The sequence below is a fragment of the Apis cerana genome, linkage group LG7, assembly GCF_029169275.1.
Source record: "Apis cerana isolate GH-2021 linkage group LG7, AcerK_1.0, whole genome shotgun sequence".
Lineage (NCBI taxonomy): Eukaryota > Metazoa > Arthropoda > Insecta > Hymenoptera > Apidae > Apis > Apis cerana.
Genome location: NC_083858.1, coordinates 185,813 through 209,328, shown reverse-complemented (window position 1 = coordinate 209,328; position 23,516 = coordinate 185,813). Strand labels below are relative to the sequence as shown.

General features: G+C 29.6%; 2 protein-coding genes and 1 long non-coding RNA gene across 19 annotated transcripts; 1 reads left to right on the top strand and 2 right to left on the bottom strand.

The window, feature by feature from the left end:
* On the bottom strand, nucleotides 1-2,995 carry LOC108003813 (E3 ubiquitin-protein transferase MAEA). Its single transcript, XM_017066325.3, has 5 exons — nucleotides 1,860-2,995; nucleotides 1,236-1,638; nucleotides 831-1,143; nucleotides 408-717; nucleotides 1-337 (listed from the first exon to the last, which is right to left on the bottom strand). Exons 1-5 carry the CDS (start codon nucleotides 1,896-1,898, stop codon nucleotides 236-238), a joined length of 1,167 nt encoding a protein of 388 aa, XP_016921814.1. The 5' UTR covers nucleotides 1,899-2,995; the 3' UTR covers nucleotides 1-235.
* Nucleotides 2,996-3,381: 386 nt separating this feature from the next.
* On the top strand, nucleotides 3,382-23,354 carry LOC108003826 (C-terminal-binding protein). 17 transcript variants are annotated; one of them, XM_062077473.1, is made up of 8 exons: nucleotides 3,382-3,525; nucleotides 19,470-19,910; nucleotides 20,046-20,333; nucleotides 20,620-20,808; nucleotides 20,900-20,989; nucleotides 21,167-21,308; nucleotides 22,049-22,226; nucleotides 22,579-23,354. In XM_062077473.1, the coding sequence occupies exons 2-8, from the start codon at nucleotides 19,713-19,715 to the stop codon at nucleotides 22,907-22,909; spliced, it is 1,416 nt and encodes a 471-aa protein (XP_061933457.1). In that variant the 5' UTR covers nucleotides 3,382-3,525; nucleotides 19,470-19,712; the 3' UTR covers nucleotides 22,910-23,354. The 17 variants fall into 17 exon arrangements, with proteins under 17 accessions (XP_061933457.1, XP_061933453.1, XP_061933462.1 ...); XM_062077469.1 differs by having other exon boundaries at nucleotides 22,576-23,354; XM_062077478.1 differs by having other exon boundaries at nucleotides 22,412-23,354.
* Nucleotides 13,207-18,029, bottom strand: LOC108003827 (uncharacterized). The gene is made up of 3 exons (XR_001767118.3): nucleotides 17,897-18,029; nucleotides 17,529-17,818; nucleotides 13,207-17,048 (listed from the first exon to the last, which is right to left on the bottom strand). It is a non-coding gene; the product is annotated as an uncharacterized LOC108003827 (long non-coding RNA).
* Nucleotides 23,355-23,516: the final 162 nt, after the last annotated feature.

The window sequence follows — 23,516 nt, the reverse complement described above, 5'->3', positions numbered from 1 at the left end:
TTTTATGTTTAATATCCAACTACATTATAATAATAATTTGTATATCTTTTTATATCGAAAAACTAGAACGTTTTCCACACATTATTCGTTTGTATCACATTTTATTCTAGTAGATGATCATAAAGAAAATTTGCAAAAAAATATTTCCTTAAAAATAGAAGTTATTCCTTTTGTTAATATTGGTACATAATATGAAACGCAGATATAATACAAATTATGTTTGAGTCAATAATTATTACATAACGTATACTTTTTCTATTTTTTTATATGGAAACACTTCTTTGGTTTTTGGACAAATTACAGTACCATTATTTTCTTGAGCCATTTTTTCCAATGCCTAAAATAAAATATTATGAATTAATTTAGTAAATTAATAATTATATATTATAAAATACAAATTTATTTACTTGTTCTCCATATACATATCCATTTGGCATCATCATTGGTTGATTATATTCATTTAATGGTTTTCCACTAATACTGCAAACAAGTCTTGACTGTGAACAATGAGCAAAAGGTAATGGAACTGCTAGTTCATTGAGAGCTTCATTGCACACTGGACAATTTGGATTTCTGCCTTCTTTATTTGCACTATAACATTGAGGTGTTTTTAATGCTGATAGACCTGCTTGTAATGCTACTGTAAAAACACTTTGACTTGCTAATTGAAAAAGTCTATAATTTTCATGTCTGAACTGTTCAATTAATCTATCCCATCTGTAAATATTATATATTAATATATGATATAACAATAATAAATATAAAAGTTTAAATTTTAATAATAAATAATTTAATAAGAATCAAAGAATAATTTAATAAAAAACCTTTACCTTTTTTCATCTAGCAGATCTTTATATGGACTAAGAGATGTATTAGCTGGAAATGCTAATTGTCCCATACAGCATTGAATTTCTTGTAACTGGTAATCATCATAATTTGTAAAACATTTTCTAGCATGTTTGACAGCATCTAGCCTTCTATCTTGTCTTACTAATTCTATGAACTCTTGTACACGTAAATTAAATTCCATAGTACTTCCTAATTTTCTTAACTTAGATCGATTGTCATAGCACCATCCAACACACCTTGCAGTTTCATGATTTGCTAAAGATGCTTCAACTTCTCTTGATACCATAAAAACATCTAAAAATATGAAATAAAATAAATAATATCATTTATTATTATGATTTTAATAATATTATTTTAATAATAAATAATATTAACAATTAACATACCTATATTTGTTAAATCTCTAAGCTCACTACTATCCGCTAATTTAGTTGCAGTTGTATAATAACCTTTACGAAGGAAATATTCTATTAACATTCTATCAAGTCTTTGTCGCCGCCACTGATTCACAACACTTGGTGCAGTATTAGCATGTTCTTTTAAATGTTCTAGTCGTCTTTTGCAAACCATTCCTGCTTGTAATTCTTCTGCAATAGATTCTTGTGCTTTTCTCTTTAAAGTTTGAAGTTTCTCTACAACTCCTCCTAACAATATGCTCATTTCCCCAGCAGGAACAGATGTTTTATTATCTTTCATTAATTCATTAGCAGCTGTTTGTACATATGAAGCTTCTCTATCTATGACTTTTTGAGCTAAACGAAATTTTTTATTAAGTAATTCATAAGGAACCTAAAAATAGAATATTATATTGTTTAGAATATTATATTATTTCTCAATTTAAATATATATAATAATAAAATTTTTATATATTTAAAAATAATAGAAATTAAAATAGAAATTAGATATAAAATTAGCTTTGAATAATATAAATAATTTATAAAAATTTGTCAATGTTTCATTAAGGATTTAAAAAAATTTAATGTTAAAATAAATATCAAAATATCAAATACCTTTAATGTTGGATATTCGAGACTTTTAACGTCTGACATATTGGTTATGCTCAAACTACGCGTTGTTAAAGTTGTAGTTAAAAATCCGAAAAAACTTATGTTTATTGTGTCACTAAACTAAAATATTTTACTATTATGTATCATAATTGCGTATCTCTTTTTATACAAATCACAAAACTAAAAAACAAATATACAATAATGAACACAACAACTTTGACAAAAACTGTCTTCAAGAATCGTGGAATCTCTTGTAGTATTTTAACAAAGATAATTATCATTTTGTTTATGCATGATAAAAACGTTAGTAATATAACGTTGCAGTAGATGGCTCTATCAACGATAGAAAATAAGGGATGATCCTTAAATTAAATCATACGATATATTCATTATCAATTAAAAAATATATTTTTATTTGTACAAAAATAATATTTATTTTACAATTATTTATAGCAATAAAAAGAATTAAGAAATATATAATATTAGAATAATCACGTATTTGTCTTTATATCAATAACTTTATTTAACATATGTCTTATATCTTATTCATGTCAATGATTTTTGACATTCTTGATTGGTCATTGGAGTAAATTAATTTTTAATTTTGACCAATCACAAAATTTGAACATATAAGTTAAGTATAACACAATTGAATAGAAAATACTTATAACGTACGCGTGGTTGAATATTTTAAAAATGTGATGTACAACTGTTCCTTTATAAATTTAACAAAACATTATATAAAAAATAAATGAGTTTTTAATTATAATTTTTCATTATAATTTTTAAAATTATAAGATTTCACGTAAATAATACCTTTAAACAATCACGTGTGCATTTCTTGTAAAAAAAAATTTATTTTAAAATATCCATAATATTTATATGTTATTTTAATACTTTATAATTTTGAAAGTAAATTATACATAACATTTGTATATAATTTTTCCATTATAAAAATGTATAAATTCGTTATATTAAATTGAAATGCTTGATATCAAGCATGATGAAGCAGTTTAATAATCCTATCAGAAAACTAAATTTATGTGTAAACATAAAATTAATATAATCTAATTTATTATTAAATGCAACAATTAAAAAAATCTTAGAAAAAATAATTTTAATAATATTATATTATAATAATTTTGAAATATATAATTATATTTCAAAATTATTGTAAAAAATTTGGCCGATATTTAACCGTTCGGCTATGCTGAATCGAAAAGGATCGGTTATTTTCGGACATACTCGGCTAGTGACGGAAAGTATCGGTGGCGCGCGCGAGTCACTCGGATGGCCGGGGGCCGCCATTTTCCTCCAGCGAGGGAGACAGTCGCGAACGTAGTTCCGCGCATTGTCGACCAATTTTTTCATCGAATTGAGAGATTTTTGCGAACAACTGGGGCGTCGGGCGGGCACGCGTGACCCCAGAGCCCATATCCGAGTGAATATCGTTCCACGGGAGGCTTGAAGTCACCCGTGGACACCGTGAGAGTCGTGTGAATCGAAATACAGAATCAAGGCGCCGCGCGTATACCCCTGATCAAGATACAACGTAAGAACGCCGTGTGAGAGAGTGATTAGTTTGGTGATCGCAGTGTAGCCGGTGAAAATACACGAGTACCTAGAAGTACCGTGGACCGAGGAATACAGGGAGAATCGCCTCCGACAGGTTAGTGAGTGTTTTTCTTACGTAGATCGCGCCGCCAAGAGCTCAGTATATGCCGTGTGCGTCGCTCGCGCGGCCCCTGGTGTGCACGGTGCATGCGTGCACACACGCACCGGAGAAAATTCCGCGGGTTCGTGCGTGTGTATTTGTATGCGTTTCTATCTTCTGTCTGTACTTGTGCGTACAAATACAGTGCATACGTAGTTCTTCGTTTCATGTCTCTATACTTGTGCAAGTGTATGACACTTAGTGTGCGAGTATGCTAACTAGTGTGATATGGCGGGAGACGCCGCGCCAGCAACGAACCACGCGCCTTTCTTTTTATTCATTCTTCTATTTGCTAATTACTTGATTATTCTATTTTTTCATTTTTTACATATTTTTTATTTTTTAAGATCAATTATAGAAATTTTAATTTCTATTTTATAAAACTCGCTATTTTATGATTAAATATTTTTTCACTAAAGTGTGTGTAATCGTATCTTGACGTTGACCTTCGGTAACGCTTCAATCTCTCCAATGAAACGTTACATGTTCTTCTCATATTTCTTTTAGTGTATTTATTTGTAAATTGATGTATAAGATTCCTTAAGTTTAATTTGCAACAAGTTCACTAAAACATGTTTATTTTAAAATAGAATTGCAATAACTAATTAAATATTGTTATCTGTTTTTTTGTTACACACACACCACACACGTATATACATATTATAAAAATTATAATAATAGTGTTCATTTAAAACAAATTATCTATATAGAATAAATTACTATGTCAAATAAATCAACAATTTTGTTCATATTATATTTAATTATTTTATAAAATGCACGTGCGAAAGATAAATTTTCTGACATATCAAAAGAGTATGAAAATTGTTATGAATTATTGCTAGATGGCAGCACTTAGCGTTGTGTTTTGAAATTTTATACATAAAAAGAAATCTTAACGAAATCTTGAAGATTTTCAGTTTTTCTTCACTTATGTTGAATGTGCATATAATGAACTCTGAATTCGTTTGAATTAAGTTCGCATGACTTCCTCTTTACATTTTGATAAATCATGATACTAGAAATATTTGATTTACCATTCAAAATATATCTGCATAACGAAATGTCTATGGTACAGTATAGTCTGATGTAAATCATTTATTCTGTTAAGTATACGTGTCATGCGGCTGACCGCCATTTGGATAGACGCTTCTAGAATATCATTCATTTGTATCTCTCATTCCTTCCATCGACAGTTTATCTTTTTCCATGTCTATTTGTCTCGCGATGTACTTCATATTATATGATGCATTTTTTATATGAAAGATCTGCATTCTAAATGATCTGCGCTTATTATTTTAAAGTATTTTCTTAAGAGATAATATAATTTAAAAGTACGCATTTATATGTGTTGCCAATTATTATACCGCGTTCGTACTACAAATTAATATTCTCTGAAAGTTTGAGCGGACGTTTTTGAGAAAACAATTATTGTTCTGTACTTGTGGGTAACACTGCAAACGCACTTAGTGGTTCTCAACTTTTTCCTTCCTGTTTCCAGGTGTCTCATTGTTGTCGTGTGAATTTTTTGTTTTTGTATAGCCCGCATTCTTTAATTCGATATATTGCCTATTTCCCTCATAATATAATATTGTTAATAATTTTATTTTAATGCTTGTCTTATTTATTATATTTTTTTTTAAATATTTAATTTTTTATAATATCATTTTTAACAATAAAAAAATAAAAATTTAGTAAATCAAGTAAAATTAAAAATCTATTTTTTTTATGATTGCATAAAATTACAATTATTATGAAGCAGAATAATTATAATATTTTATTTTCTTAGCAAAATTGTAATGAATATATATATCATATTATTATATTATTACATTAATTATATATATTTTCTTTAATTTAATAATTTAACAAATTTTTTACAATTATTATTTATTATTATTTATTAAAAAGATTACAATAGAATTGTAAATTTATAATTGTAAATTTAAAATACAATAATTGTATACGTATTTATACAATTTGTAAATGAAGAATAGTATTTCGTAATATAAATACTTCTGCTTTAGTACACTTTAATACACGCATTGGTTTAGTTTTTCTACGAGTTCGATGTTCTTGCTTGGACTCGGTTAACAAGCTTCCGTTCGAAACGATAAAGCATGTTAACGACCTACTAATCTGAAATGTAGGGTTTGAACGATTGAAAAATATTAGAAATGTAGCATTGTATTTTTTTTTTTATAAATCCCAATAATATCAAAATATAATTTAATTATATGAATAAATTATCACAATGTAGAAAAAGAAAGAATAAAAACATAATTCTTAATCATATGAAAACAGTTAAAAATTTCGATATATAAGCATTGTTTAAAGGCTAATGGCATATCCTAAAGGACGTCCACGCCAAGCGGTATGTCGGATTGCGTAACTTTTGCCGAATTTAACACGAATATGGAACGAATGCGTCGTATACATTTCCCTTATTTTGTTTCGTCAGTGTGCACACGCGCCATATACACGGTAACTTATTCATCGTTGATTGTGTCGGTATTTAAACGAGCTCCTGTTCTGGCCTTACGTAATTTGCTGAACGTGGAGGGCAGCGATATACACGCGCTCGGTTGCTTATTCAGCGATGTTGTGACCTGTATTCACGTCGCGACACTTCTGTTTCTTTTTACTAGAAACCCACTCACGGTCGACGGTGTATATGCGCGCGGCGGCGTTTTGTATATTTATGTTTTCTTCGTTGGCGCCGCGTAAATCCATCTCTCTTAAAATCCGTCTCTCTTAGTGCAAAGAAAAAAAGAGAAGGTGTTATCCTTCGAAAAAGTTAAATTGTTCTTAGTTTGACAAAGGAGATCAGTTTTCACGCCACTATCAACTAACCAATGGAATTTTCTTCTTTATTTAGGATCATTTAATTAGAAAAATATTTTCATTGTTGAATTCTTTTTTTTTCGATTCGTTGATTATCTTATAATGTATATGTGACAATATAACGTTTATTTTTAAATGAAGGAAGAGAAGAGAGTTCGTTTTATTATATAGATGTATAATTTTAATATTTGTTAGCTATTGATTGAATATAGTCAGATTAAATGAGATGATGCATTAGGAAAATTTTCGTAATCATTAGATTTACTAATTTATTTATTGATGACTTATAATTTATGTAGAATAAGATTGCGACATAAATTAATTATTGTTTATTTGTTTAAATTTTATAATTGAAAAATAATATTGTTTTCTAAATTTAAAGTTGATCAATTAAATTTGATAATGATTTTTTTTTTATAACAAGGCTATATAAACGAATATCTATTATTGAGCATTCAAGATAAGCATTCATTTCGTGCGTTCGTGGTTCGTTTGATTATATTTTCTCGTTGTCGTATTATCGTATCATATAATATATACTGAGTTAAATAAGTTCATTATACGACTTGCATGGTCTTTGATAGGATACATATGTATTGTGAATGTACGTAACTATTTGGAAATGTTATCGCTTGCACTGATAATAGTGCGATAATGCGAAAAATTAGAGAAGTATTATATTTTAGATTTTTATGCTACTCAAACATTAATGTTAGAGTAGCATAAATACTCAAATGTTAATTATATTATATTATGATCTATTTCAAATTTGTTTTTCATTTTAATAAAACATTAATCATTATTTTTATCATTAAATGTAGATTTATTTTCCAAATAAAAATTTCAAAAAAATAAAATAATTGTGGATTAATAATAGTATAAAAAAGAATATAATAACCAGAGCAAGTATTTGTGAAAATTTTATTTTATTCCTCTTTATTATTTTTCCATCATTTTTTGTCACATAATTAAAGCTTAAAATTGCTGTTAGGAAGAACAAAAGGAGAGATATCGAAAACCGAGTAGATAAAGAAAAAGATAATAGATTATCAGGAGAGAGGGAAAGGAAAAAAGTGTCCCTGTCTCGTACGAGACTCGGGTGGAACCAAACCGCGGCGGTTATTATCGATCTCTCGGCATCGTTACACTTCGTCCGGGATCCGTACAAGTGCGGTAAAAGGCACGAGAGAGTGGTTACGTCGATTGTCCACGGTTGCAGAGAGAAGCGACGCTCTACAGGCTGTTTCTAAAATAAGCAAGCAAAGCTTTTCGAGTACTTTTTGTTTATCTTCGCAATGGGGGATAGATCCTACTTTAACAAGTACCGAAGTGATTTTTTTTATAGGTCATTTTATATTTTATGGAGATTTTTTTGATTTAGGAAAAAATATAATATTGATTTTTTTTTAAACTATTATTTGGAAATGTTAATTTAATTTAATAAATAATTTCAATGTTTATTTCATTTTGTTCAAATTAAGCATGTATTTTTATTTTATTTTCTATAGTATACATATTATATTCATTTAACAATAATTGAATACTTCTTTAGCCAATTATTTAAAGAATAGTTTTTATAAAATCACAATATATGATAATATATGATTTATTAGTGATTAAAAAAAATTCAAATTAAATCAATAGTATAAATTCATTCATGAAAGTATAAATGCATATATAAAGTTGTTTCTTTATATTAATTAGTGTTATGAATAATTAAATTACATCATGACAAAATTTTAAAGTAATTTGAGAATATGTAAAAATCTTATTAGATAAAAACATAAAATATTTTAAACTTTTTTAAATATTTTTTTAAATCTCTATCATAAAAAATCGTAATTCGAAAGGACATCTTTTTTCCCTCTGTATCTATGAAATCTTATTATTTTTTCTTATTATCCTAAATATGAATATCGTTAAAATCTTCAGAAATTGATTAAACGAAGATTGCAACTTATCGAATGACCATTGTTATACAAAAATTTATCGACATACGTGCATATTATTAAAACTTTTCTCCAAGATGTTTGGTGATACTTACGTAAGAAAGTAGTTGTAATAGTTATAAACTATGCATAAGTAGTACTTACATAAGTTTTGATTTAATAAACTTGAAAAATATGAACACATCTCAAAGAATCAATATTTATTTCAAAGTTTTTTTTTACAATTATATTAATTGAACTTAATAAAATAAAACAATTAATAAATAATTCCTGTCTATAGTAAACATATATATAATATGTAATTCGTCTCGTTATAGATGGAACGTTTAGTATTCAAGTTATATATTCAAAGTTTGCTCGCTCATTTTAGAAGCACTGTATATATCCGATCGTTCCATAGAAATTTCAATGTAACAGCCTAAGTGGCATGTGGATGAGTGCATGACAAAGAGGGAAAGGGAGAGCGAAAGAACGAGCTAGTCGGTTGTAACAGGTGCCCCCACCCGTTTTCTTATAACTCCTTCTCTCTTTACTTCGATACTTTTCTTCTCCCGTAATACTGTTCTCTTCAGGTTCATCTCTTTATCCTATCTGTATATCTTATAACATATCTTCTTTCTCTTTGTCGCTACTTAGTCTCTTTTATATAAGGCTAGCAAACTGACCTGACTCAACTATTGAATGGTCTCTCAAGGGAAAGAGACGTGCTAGTATACGTTCTCCTTTTTTTGGTTTGTTGTCAAATTTGAATATAAGAATAGAGTTTTCTGTTATATGTTGTATAATCAAAATATGTTCTATAAATGAAGAGCATAATTTCTCATATTTTATGCTATTATAATAGTTATATTAAATATAATAGTTTGAAAAATTCGAATCATTTATTATATTTATACAAAAGATATAAATAGATTAAATAATTTTATAGAATTATATATTGTATATAAAATATATAAAAGAATATGTAAAAAAAAGATACTTAAATAGATTAAAAAGAAAAGATTATCATAAAAAAGAGTTAAAAATTATTTAACTAATATTTTAAATTGCAATGAATGTATTAATGTTTAAATTTACTGGAAGAAATATGTTTATCAATTTAAAATTGATTTTAATTATATTTTTTTTTGTATATTAAGTGTTTTATATTAAATATTGTTTGAAAATTATATTTGATGAATACTAGAGCGTATCGTATAAATTCGCAAAAAAGATATATGACAATTTCTATATGATCAGCCAGCGGAACGTTGAAAATTATTTCGTGTGCACTCTGATTTCTTTTCGTCATGGGCCGCTTCTTCTTGAACAAATAATCGAGAATAGGAAAAGCATAATTACTGCTATGTTATTCAGGCTACAAGCAATCGATTTCTACAATGCCTTTACAATGGAATGAAAATATAGATATCGCTATTCATTTCTACTAGTCTCGCGGAAAATGGACATGGATAGCTATAATAATAGATAAATGTACATAATAAAATAATCCGAAATAAGTAAAAAAAAGATATTATTGATCATATTTACAAATTAATCATTTGTAACTTTATAAATCACATTTAGAAGTATTTTAAATCATAAAGATAAATTTTTCAATTAATAATATTATAAACAACATATTATTTAAATATTCAATCATTTAGATCACTAAAATATTTTAATGTAATAGAATAGATAATATTATAATATGCGTCCTTATAATATATATCTTCATATTGCTTAATTGTAGATGCATTTCATAATATATATATATATAATTATGATATCATTAATAATATCTTCTAGTGAATTAATTAAACTAAATAATATGCTTGTATAGCTGAAAATATTCGAAATTCTTTAAGATTATAGAAATTGTGCCACAAACAAAATAAAGCAAAATAAAAGAAAGAGACAGGAAGAAATATTAAAAATTTCAAAAACAATATATGTTTAAGCAAAAAAAAAATTCGTTGTCTTCAATGTTATGTAGCCCGAATGTGAAGTACGACCCCAAGATAATGGGGGTAGCGCATCGCCATTGTAAACAGACTTGGAAGCAGTAAGCAGCTCCGGGATTTAGTTCGATGTGTTGGAGGACGGGGACAGCGGGAGGTGGTTGGGCGAGTCTGATGGTTGGGATGAGGAAAGCCGGAGAGTAGGGTGCCAAAGCGGGACGAGAGTAAGAGGGGACGTGTCGTGAAGAGAGGGGCAAAATGTCGAGGGTGGGAAGTTGCCGAGACATCGATCGGGCCGGCCATTGCTTGCCACACTCCACTACTAGGAGTCAAGATGCCATATCCACTACGAGGAACTAAACTCCATGAAACTACTCTCTGCCGCTCTCTACGCACTTGTCCTAACCCGCTGTAACTCTGTATAGGTGTACGCCGCGCGCGCATAGGTTGAGCCAACGCGACGGACGTGTACGACTGTGGGGGACGATCACTGAGTAGAAAGAGAGAAAAAAAAGGGAAAGGCAAAAGAGCAACCAAGAGGCGAAAAGCGAGTTTTGTGCGTGTATTACGTATAGACACGCATGTATGTGTGTATGGGTATAACCACAACGAAAAAGTGTACGCGACACACTCATCGTTGCTGTTGCTGCTGCTTCCATGCTGGAGAATCGCGCGTTCAGGCAAGAGAGAGAGAGAATCGTTTGTATATACTCACGGCCCCGTGAGGTCGCTTTTAAACGCGTACTCTCTCACATACTTGGGCCGTTCATGGACGTTCTTTCGCGGGGACATTGGCGAGCGTGAAGTAAGTTATAAATTGGCCCTCTAATACGTGGACAAATTTATTCCCGATGTAACCGTTGCAACTAATGGATTATAGTTCACTAGATGTTATTAATGGATTATCATTTCTTTAAATCTTATTAGTTTTTCTTTGCACGATTGATTTATAAATAATTTAAATATTTTAAATAATATACTCGACATTTCGATCATATACGATATAGATATACGTGTGCACGTATTTCTTCGAATGTTAAATTTGTTAAATTATTGTATTTCTAGAAATCATTCATTGAATAGATTTTGCATGGGAAAATTCTGTTCTAGTTATGTTCGCGCTCAAATCAAATTAATGTCTCGCTAAGTTTCTTCCTAATTGGAATTAGAGTAACAAGGTTTTCAATTCGAATTGGTTTGTTTGGGAAATTTGCCAATAGTACAATTAATGATTGTGTTTCAATGTTACCAGAATAATTACTATTTAACCTATTTTATATCTTTTTTTCATCTTGTATTTCTTGAAGTATAAAAGTAGTAGTAATATATGAAAAGTATTACGAGCGACTTTCTTTGTTTCTTTAGAAGTGATTTATTCCGTGAAGCGCGTCCAGAATGGGTGCGGAAACAATAAGAAAAGTTGTCGCGGTTTATGTGGAAAATTCTGATTCAGAGCGGAAGAGGATATAGAGAACTGTAAAGAGGGGAGGGGTTGGCGAAGTCGACGGAGTGTATGTAACTTTGAAACTCAACAAGGGTATATTCATCGCGTTCCCTACTCATGAATAGAAGGGGACGAACTGGCACATGTCTTGAGCTGCATTGGCATTGTTCTTTTTATGTATGCTTCTCGATCAAATTCTTCTTAACCCGAAGCAGAGTTATGCGAATGAATGATCTCTCGTACAAGAGATGCCGTAACAATTCTTTGCATCGTAATGCTCGAACAGACTGCAACCGTGTGCGCACAGTCAGATCTGATTTAACGTCACTCATCGGCCAACATGAAGACACTTAAAGGGATGTTAAACGGTTTTGAGAAGCATTCCGTGTGTTCGACTCGTTCCATTCGCCACCTGTCGGCCTCTCTCTGTCTTCAAGGTTTCAAATATGAATGCAACGAATATGTGGAGGGGCTCGACACGAGTCCGTCCGTGCTCTTGTACTTTCCCCCATATACACTTTGCTGTACGCTATGCTGTAGGTTATTACTGGTTGAAAGTTTGAAGCGGCGAACGATTGTACCGTCAGTTTACCGTCGTTGCTCCTATTATCGCTTTTGTTCAACGAACGTAACTGGCGACGCCTTTTGTCAGTGGCTAATTAAAAGTTTCCACTAACTTGGAAATCTTTAACGTTGAATTTTTCTGTTACCACCGTTGTTCGCGCGAACATGAATCGCGGCGCTTGAATAGATCCGTAACTTTTATCGAGAAATAGTTTGCCAAAGTAAATGTCCAACAACGATATTGAACACAGTAAGCCAAATATTTTTCAAATTAAATCGCATAAAGTTAATTATTACTTGCGCATATTTAAATATTAATCGCATAAATTTAGATGAGTCACTAGAAAAGAAAGATGAAAGATCCGATTTAATTGGCATGATGTATAAATATTGATATATTAATACATATTTCTATATTTGTTAAATTTAGGGAGAAAGGAACATAAAGATTCATATTTTCATTTAAGATTCATAAAGAATATATTTAACATTATTCCATATTTATTTCCAGATATTTTTAGAAATAATCTCAAGGTCAATACATCAATACAATTTCTTAAATTTAATAAATTTTTGATAATTTTATAATTTTATCTCAATAAAAGATAGGATTATTTTAACATATTACGAAAAGAATTAATTAAATGAGTTAATTGAGTTTTACAATTGTACGATAAAAAAAATTTAAACGTGCTAGTTTTCTCTATTATCATAAAAGCAATATGAAGTGATTCATAGATGTATAGTAATACTTCATTGAATGAATTTACATAAGTAAATAAGTAAGAAATGTTGCGCAAACATATATGGATAATAAGTTATGACTAATTAAAAGAAACAGTTATTACTTACTATGTTTATTAAAAAAAAAGATACTAAACATAATTAAAATACTCTCTTTTTTATATTTTCAATAATTTATTTATTAATATTAACATAAATTATTATAATAAGGATTTCAATTAAGGATTTATAATAAAAAAATTAATTAATTTAATGTGTATTGAAACAAAAAATTCATTTCGAAAATTTTCCACAACTTATTTACATGTAAACATATATTGTATATATTTTCTTTAACGCAATAGATATAATATGCGAAGTATTATCTTGTATTTAATGAATCATACTGTGAATTTTACAATTTTCAAGCATATTATCTATTTACTCAAAGATTAAGACACCTAATTATATGTTTATCAAAATTTATATTATCATATAAATAAATTAATATTTACGTTTTACATTTACACAAGTAGTTAAAGTAGTTAAAAAAAATTATATGGCAATGTAATACTTAATAATTTTTTCAATAATTTTCCACTTTCTAGAATTAAATAAAAAATAAAAACTTTTTAATTAGTAACATTAATAAATTAACAAATTATAAATCATAAACTTTTTATTATATATGCACAGTTTTTATAACAGTTTATGCAACACAATTTATAAAATTCTCTTGTATAACTTTATTCAATTTATCACTATATTTATTATTACTATATTATGCAAGTTATTTTTTGTTATTATTAATAGTAACGTTTAATTTGTAAAATTTCCAATAATAATGATATAAATGATCCCAAAAAAAAAATTTGCACAATTAACAAAGCCTTTTATAATTTCAATTAAACCAGTTAAGTATAAAACTTGTTTTTTGGTTATATTTGAATGTTGTTCAAAGAAAACCATACAACAAAGTTCTTTGACTTTGTTGGGAGAACGGTTGTAACTTCTTTTCGAACTACATACGCGAACCCTGAAAGCTAAACCTCTTCGTAAGTACCGACTCGACCGGTTTCTTTTTTTGCTCTGGCGTACCATCAAAGGAGGGACAGTACTCGACCATGCTGACTGGTGTCTGTTACAAAACGATGCTTACAAGCTTCTATACATGTACACGTTCGAAGAAGGGTAACGATGAACACCAGCGAAACTCACGCTTTCCTTGGAATCTCGCAAACTTCGTCTTGGAATTTCGATCGTTGGCTGCTACACAGAACGGGAAGGGGAACAGTTCTCTGGGAAGTGGGAGAAACATCTTTCTTCCTGAAACATCTTATCCAAGTTTACAGACTTCACCTAGCTGTTTCTGAATCACTTTTACTTTTTATCATTTTACAACTAATATAATTTTTTATTATATTTTAAAAATTTTTTAAATTTATAGGTAATTAAAAAACATCGTAAGTCATATATTATTGACCTTGAATTTTCGTGCAATATTTTTTCTTGGAATATTCGTCTAAAAAAATTATTCATATTATTCAAAAATTTTTAATATTTTCATATTAATTTTTATACTATAGCTTCTTATTTAAATAAAAAAATTAAATTTTAATTATTTATATATATAATATAAATTATATCTTTATTGTTACATAAAATTTTCTTAATCATATCATTATTTGATATTTCAAACTTTATAATTATTTAATAAAATTTAAGAATTTAAGAATTTATATAAATGTTTTTAAGAGATTCTAAAGAATCATTCTTGAGAATAAATACATAAAATTCCGAAATTTTTTTCGATTTAATTTGCTTAAGTTAAAAAAAAAAAGTATTTTTCTTTTCCATATCCGTTTATAATACTTTAAAACTTTTCATTCTGATTGCAAAATGCTTCGTTTCGGATCTGGTTAGGTCACAAATTGATATGATCGATGTACGGAAAGTAGCACGTAAATGACAAGTAAACGAGAGTGACACCGGTCGGGTCGATGCCAATCGATCGCCACGGCGAAACATCGTGGCGAAAGTTTACAGAAAAGTAATAATTCCAAAACACATTGCTTATTCGTGCAACACTAGAGGAATGGATATAGAAAGAAGAGAGGATAGATATTAGAAAGCAAGGTATGAAATGAAGGAAGAAGAGAAGACGGAAAGTAAGCAGGCAGAGGCAGGCTGGCAGGGCAGGCGTTGGAGAACCGAAGTTTCGCTTTAGGAGCGGGGAACTTAACTGAGTTAACTTTGCTGCCGAACCAAACTTTCCGCCAACTTTAAGTAGTCGCCTCTCCTCTTCTCCTACTCCCTTTTCTCCCTCCTTCCCTTGCTTCACTCATGGCCGTTCGCTCGTTACCCGCTGGAAAGACGAACGCGGAGGCGGAAGGTACCAGAGCAACAGCCCCTCTCTCCCCTTTCCGATCATTCCGTTGTACCCAAGGATGAGAATGCCCGAACGCCGACACTGATACTCGTCATTATAATTGGACAAGTTTCTTCTGCTCCTTTCTTCATTTTAGTACTTGACAGATTTTTTTTTTATTTGTTTTGTTTTATTTTATTTTTTATTTTTGTTTGTTTCTTTACATTTTCAATTTTTCGTTCTTTTTTTCTCATTTCTTTTAAATACAGATATTTATTTAAGCATATGTTTATTTTGCATTACAGAAGATTTTTTTTTCTTTTATAAAATGTATATTGTTTGGTGATTTGCGGATATTTTAACGTTACTATGACATTTTTTATCTTTCTAATTTCATGAATTTTTTTCAATATTTAATTTTTATTTGGATATATCTTTTGTTTCGGTTTTATTTGTTAATGTTTCATACAAGATTTTTTTATAATGTGAAAATTTATTTTTATTTTATGCAATTAAACGTATTTTAAAAATATAATTAAATTTTTTTAATAAAATAAAATTTTAATACAAATTTATTATTAATTTTTCGACATATATGTTAAATTATTTAAATGAAATATGTCATGATTTATTTTTATTTATATTTATTTATTTATAAATAAATTTATATTTGAATGATTATATTTAATATATTAAATAAATTCAAAAACATAAAAATAATTGAAATATACTTTTAAGTTTTTTAATTAAAATAATGGCATGATTCGTATCTAAAATTGACCTAGAATATGTATTTGTTGATGCTAACAATACATCACTTTAAAAAGGTTTTCACGATGTCATATGTATTATTATTGTGTATATAGTGCACTTTCCTAATAAGCTTATTTATTTCTAGTTTATTATCAATGAATATTCCGAATATCATATTTTAAATAATGAAGATTTTGTTGAATTAAAATGATTTGATTCTAATTAATTCTTTATCAATAATAACATTTATTGACAAATATTTATTATATTAATCTACTAAAATATTAAAGAATAAAAAATTAATAAATGTATAATATAACTTTTAATATAATTAAATTTATATATTGAGAATAATATAATTTTTAATTATTTGAAAGTTATTTCTCTTATATGTAATCAATTATATGTAATCAAATATAGACAATAATGTTATTTTTTTAATAACATTATAATGTCATTTCACAAAAAAAACTTGAAAAAGTTTTATTATAATCATTAATGAATCATTTTGAGTTAATTTATGGAATCCTTTTCGAATCTGAATTTTCTTCTCTTCATCGGTCGATATTAAAAACTTGCGCGATTATTATCGCAATGAAGTCGTTTGAATTTCACGTGTCACTAACAAAAACCTAGTCACCTCTCCGCGCGGCAAGTTTTGAAACAAACTTTACTTTATCGTGGCTCGATTGTAGGAAGGGAGAGAGCTGGCAGGACGAGCTTTCCTCCCACCAACGGTTCTCCGCCAAGTAAAGTTGCTCCCAGGTTAGACAATAATTGGATAACTTCGCCCTCATAGCTCCCCATCCCATCGGCAGCTTCGTCGCCCCACCCTTGCTCTGCTTTCCCTCTCCTCTCCTTCTCGTCTTCTTCACCGCCACCCTCCATCGTTGTATCTGTAACTCGAAAAACTCTGTTGCACACTGAGATTAAGCTAAAGGGTTGAATTCGACCGCTTAGTCGAAACGTTCGTTCTAAAAGCTCGATAAATTTTTAACTCTTTCAACATCTTTTGATAACTTCTAGAAAGCTTTTACTGGTTTAAAAAAATATTGACGAGTTAACTTTATAATTTGTAAACATTAATTATATATATAATTTAACTTTACGTATTTAAAAAAAATATTGATGAAATTTCAAACAAAATATAGTTTTATAAATTGATAAACAATTTAAAAAAAAATATGAATAATAAAGTTTATCATTTAAATATTTATTTATTTATTCTAAATTTATTTATTAATTTAAACCAATTATTTGTTTTATTTCAAAAATATAGATATAAAATGTAAATAATTATTATGAATATAAATAATGTATATAATAACTATAATACACTAAACATATTTCCTATTATATTTATATTATTTACATACATAGAACATTTTAATAAATGTAGAGTTCTTTCTAAATGTACTTCCTACACATTGCTCTCTCTGCTATTCTCGTACGTGTATTACGTATGATATACGTTGCCAGCTGTCGAACAAGGGCTTAATCTCGCTTCCTTGCCTCTCCTCCTTTTGATGATATGAGCTTGCATTTTCGCTGAGTTGGCACAACATGTGCCCAAGTCAAAGTGCTTGGGTTTGCACTCTACGTTAGTATCGCATCCTCGCTTTCGCTGAGGCCAGCAGCGATCTCATTTTGTAGCCTTCTCTGCAGACTATGTTTCCGATTGCTTGTGTATATTGACCAATAGATCAACATTCTTAATATATCATTTATCTTATATTAACCTTACCACATGGAATGTTTCTTGCTTTGATGTTTCGATCCTACTAAATACATACTATATATTCTGTGACGAAATCTCTACGAGTACTTGTAACGAACGAAATCTCTATGTCATATTGTGAATGCTAATAACAAAAATTAAATGAGAAAAATTATTGATATAATAAACAGAAGAATTAAAAATTGTTATTTGAAATGATTTTGAGTACAATAATAATTAAGTTTAAAGTATATAATATTAGACGTAATCAAACTGTAATTTTTTTTTTATATAAAATTATAGAGTTTTTTTATATCTGAATGAAGAAACTATTTGAATTTGTAACATTAACAAATATGCTATTATATAAAAATAGTAATATTTTAAATTATCTCTGTTGTCAAAAATATCATATCATCGAAATATTTTTCAAAAAAGTTTGATTTATTTTTGATAATCTTGGTTAAGTATTGTATGTAATGACGGCGTCTGAGGAGGGCGCCACGTGTCGGTTTCTCTACTTTCTTATGGAACTTCGCTGTTTCAGCATTTTTCCGTTCCGCCATATAAAAGCACCGGGTACTAAATCGACTCTGATCGAACATATTTTCTGTTTTCGTATAGTTGTTTGCATATTGGTAATTTTCATATATACTGAATTTTTGAAAATTGGAATTTATGAGTTATTAAACAGTTAATCGGTCATTAAATGTGCAAATGCACCATGATTGGTTTACAATTGCTGCCGAAAATGGGCTGAAAATGTCGACCCACTAACCAAAGCCAGGCGTTCTATTAACAGTTCCAAAAACATTTGCCCCAGCTAGTAATTTCGTTTTCGATACATGGTGTGTTCTGTGCGATCTTTTTACTGTTTCTTCGTATTGAAATATAGAAAGTTTATATATTTTTTTTCTTTAACATAACACCGGCATTATATTCTTAAGATATTTTACATTTTCCAAATACTTCTATCACTCTGCTGAAAATACGCACTGCGCAGGTTAAGCCGGCGCGTTTCAAGGTAACCTAAAACATTTAGTTTTATACATGCTGTTAAGTGTTTCACTTTCCGTAAAGGAATGAATTTTTTTATTTAATTGAGTATTAATATTTTGTTCAGCTCATTTTTATATAATATTGAATTCGCGAGTGAAATATTTATGATCTTGCGTGCCACATGGAATTCTTTTTTACGAAAAAATTTATGAAGGCGTCGAAATGTATGTTTATTGACCGAAGCTCGTATTTTATACATATTGCATTTTTTTTCAATACTTTAATATAATAAATTAGTATAATATTTTTTTATAAATTTTATTATAAATTTTTTTTAATTTATTTTAAAAAAATATATATTTTCTATTATATTTAATTTTATTTAAATTAATTATAAAAATATATATAATTGATTAGTATAATGAAAGAATTTTTAATTTTATTAATATATTATAAGAAATATAAAATATATATAATAAATTTATATAAGAAATATTTGAACTTGCATTGCATAACAATAGATTATAATTATGTTATACAAACATAATATAACTTATATAATTCATAATTTAAAGAATTATAATTTTTTATAATTTTTTAGGAGACGGTATTCAACAAGTCGTGATGCATTGGAGGTTCGGCGGTCCTTATCCAAAAACCGACCAGAAATCAGTGTTACAAAAGCAATTTGTGTGACAAAGCATAAAAGTGCAAAATTATATTTTAAGACATATTCAGAAGCTTTCTTATCAGTGGACTATATATCCTTGGAAGAAAGTAGACATTCTTAGTGACACTGAAAGTACAAGTGAAAAATATAAAAATTGGGGGGGCTGTTTGACCGATGGACAAACGGAAGATGATGCCCAAACGCCCTCGAATGGATAACCTGAGGGGTCCTATTGCAAATGGACCCATTCAGACACGACCATTAGTAGCTTTGTTAGATGGTCGAGATTGCTCTATAGAAATGCCTATTCTTAAAGATGTTGCAACAGTAGCCTTCTGTGATGCACAATCTACATCAGAAATTCATGAAAAGGTGAATCATTTAAAGTGAAATATATATTATTAAATATATTATTTATTTGAATTGAAAATAGATAATAAAAAGCATTTTATTGCTTGTAATTTTCAATTTGTAATTTTTCAAGATTTAAATGTAATTTTTCTGTAGGTATTAAATGAAGCAGTAGGTGCATTAATGTGGCACACTATAATTTTGACAAAGGAAGATCTCGAAAAATTTAAAACATTACGGATTATTGTGAGAATTGGATCTGGAGTAGATAATATAGATGTCAAAGCAGCAGGTGAACTCGGCATCGCTGTGTGCAATGTGCCTGGATATGGTGTTGAAGAAGTAGCTGATACTACTCTTTGTCTCATTCTAAATTTATATCGACGTACATATTGGTTGGCAAACATGGTGCGTGAAGGGAAAAAATTCACAGGTCCAGAACAGGTAAAAATTTTGAAATATATGTAATATTATATAAAATTTATAATTTTGTTCTTAGAAGGAATGTAAATTTGATAAATTATGCCTATAATTAATACAATTATTATAAATAGTTATGTATATTGACTGAATACATATTTGTTTTATATCTGTAATATCATGTAACATTGCATATTGGTGATTAAAGGAAAGAATTCTTGATCTTCTGTTATCCTAAGATCAAACTATTGAATTCTATTTTCTATTGTTTTATGAAATCATTAGAAATCTAATATTTGATGTTTTTCAGGTTAGAGAAGCTGCAACAGGATGTGCAAGGATACGGGGTGACACACTTGGAATAGTTGGATTAGGTAGAATTGGTTCTGCAGTTGCCCTGCGTGCCAAAGCCTTTGGTTTCACCGTGATCTTCTATGATCCTTATTTACCAGATGGAATTGAGAAATCTCTTGGTCTTAACAGGGTCTACACATTACAGGTTTGATATTAGTCTTTTTTCTTAATATTTTAGTATAATATTTTAATTTTAATTGCTATTTATATTATTTTATAATTATGTTTTATTATAGGATTTGCTATTCCAGTCAGATTGTGTATCCTTGCATTGTACCTTGAACGAGCACAATCATCACTTAATTAATGAATTCACTATCAAACAGGTATTACAATTTTAATTTAAAATTTTTTTAGAAATATTTTTTTTCTTATAATTTCATTCTCTCATAAGAATTAAATGAATATAGATAGTTTATTATTTTCCTTCAAAAAATTACAATTAGTAAATTGTAAATTGTAAACTGTAGATTGTTTACATCTTAATCATTTTTTTGTTATAGATGAGACCTGGCGCCTTTTTAGTTAATACAGCAAGAGGTGGTCTGGTTGATGATGATGCCTTGGCTGCGGCATTAAAACAAGGCAGAATTCGTGCAGCAGCACTAGATGTACATGAAAATGAGCCATACAATGTTTTTCAGGGTCAGTGCTCACAGTGTGAGTTTTATCTATCCATATCTAACCTTCTCTCACGTGATTAATATTTTCCCTTCATCGTCTAATTTTCTTTCGCTATTGGATAACATAAGATTATGTGACAGAGGTAACGTTTGTCAATAGTTAGAAATAACTTTCTAATCTATGTAACAATATTTTTATGATTATTTTCATTTATTTACAATACCATGAAATATATATTTTTTATTATAAATAAAAATTATTCTGAAATAGAAATTATATTACAAAATTATTAAATTAAATCTTAATTCATATAAAAAATATAAAAAGAAAAAAAAATAATTTTTATATTAAGAATAAATATATAAAGAAAAGTGGTAATTAAGAAGCATTAAATAAATTTTTATTGATGTAATTATTATAATACCAAATATTATGCATTTTAAGTTAAAAGTTAAGATATATTGTTTTTTTAAAATATACTATATAATGCTCAGAAATGGTAATTTGATGATTTTTTAATGATTCATTGACGTAGTATAATCAATTCTAATGAATTCATTAATGAATCATATATATTGTTGTACAAGTTGTAAATATTATATTTATATATAAAATATAAATATAAGTACTATAAAAATAGATTTGCTTTTATTAATATTGGATTGTCAAAATAATTTGTAAAATTAAACAATTAAAAAATTGATTAATTTTACGAATATTAAAGAAATAGTAATATAATATATTTATTGTATGTTCTATAGGTCCATTAAAAGACGCACCCAATCTATTGTGTACACCACATGCAGCATTTTACAGCGACGCAAGCTGCACCGAACTTCGTGAGATGGCAGCCAGTGAAATACGAAGAGCTATCGTTGGTCGCATACCTGACTGCTTACGAAACTGTGTGAACAAGGAATACTTCCTTTCTTCGACCGGGTAAGCTTCGTCCGTATGTTAAATAAGCAGAATTCAGCTTAATTTAAAGCAACAAAAAAAAAAAAAAGAAGAAAAGAAATAGAAAAAATAATAATAAAAAAGAAATCAGCGTAGGGTATTACTTTTTTAGTAACGTTGCATTTGTTTCTCTTACACCGGGGAAAAAGATATCATAATTTTTACAGAAACAGATTTTCAAGCAGATGTTAACTCGTATTACATGGAAAGAGAATCGAGTGTGTAAAGTAACGTGGTTAGAAGCGTTCGAACCTTTGGATTTCCTAAGATCGATTGGGCACTTTGTAAAAGGCATTTATCGAAGTGGCCAATTTCTTTTCGCTTTCTCCAGCAGCTACCCTGAGGGAATCAACGGCGGATACTATTCCGGGGGGCTGCCCGTTCAACAGGCGCATTCAACGACTCCTCACGATTCTGCACCCCCACCTCCTGGTGGGCATTCCGTCGTCGGCGGCGGTGGTGGTGGGGGTGGTGGCGGACCGAACTCCTCTGCAGGCGGTGCAGGCGCCGGGGGTCCTACAGGCCCTACGGGTCCAACGGTAGGCGGCGGTGGGGCTGGAGGCCCTACTTCAGCTCCTCCTACTGGTGGATTAACCGGTATACCACACAGCATAGTGAGCGAGCCTGACCCCCGGCCAAGCCCACCTGCACCGAGCCCTCGTTGACCTTGAACCCCCGACGTCCACTCCAGCACCACCCTCCGATCTAATTTCCCTTAGCCATTCATACACGACCTCTGACGACAAATGGCCGATTGACTAACGTGTGTCGTGCACGATGTGCCCCAAAAATCTGTCCGCTGCTTCCGAAGAACTCGAGGGAATCCATCCTTGAGAAAGAGTGAAATGAGAGAACGGGGGGTAGGCGGGAAGAAAGAACAAGAGAGAGCGAGCGAAAGAGAGAGCGAGCGAAAGAGAGAGCGAGCGAGAGAGAGAGAGAGAGAGCGAGAGAGAGAGAGAAAGAGCGAGTAAAAAGTGAGAGAACAAAATGGAGAGAAAGAAAACGTAAGAAAGAGAATGAATGAAAAGGAGAGAGAAAGAGAGAGTGAGAGAGAGAGAGAGTGAGAGAGTGAGAGAGAGAGAGAGGGAGAGAGAGATAGAGAGATAGAAATAGAGATATGAAGAAAGAAAGAGAAAGCGAGCGAGTGAGAGAGAGAGAGAGAAAGAAAGAAAGAGAGAGAGAGAGAGAGAGCAAGGTTGCTTAAACTGTGCTGTGCGTGCGTTTAAAACGTGTGTTCTTAAAATTGTACATGTGTTTTATATGTACGCATCA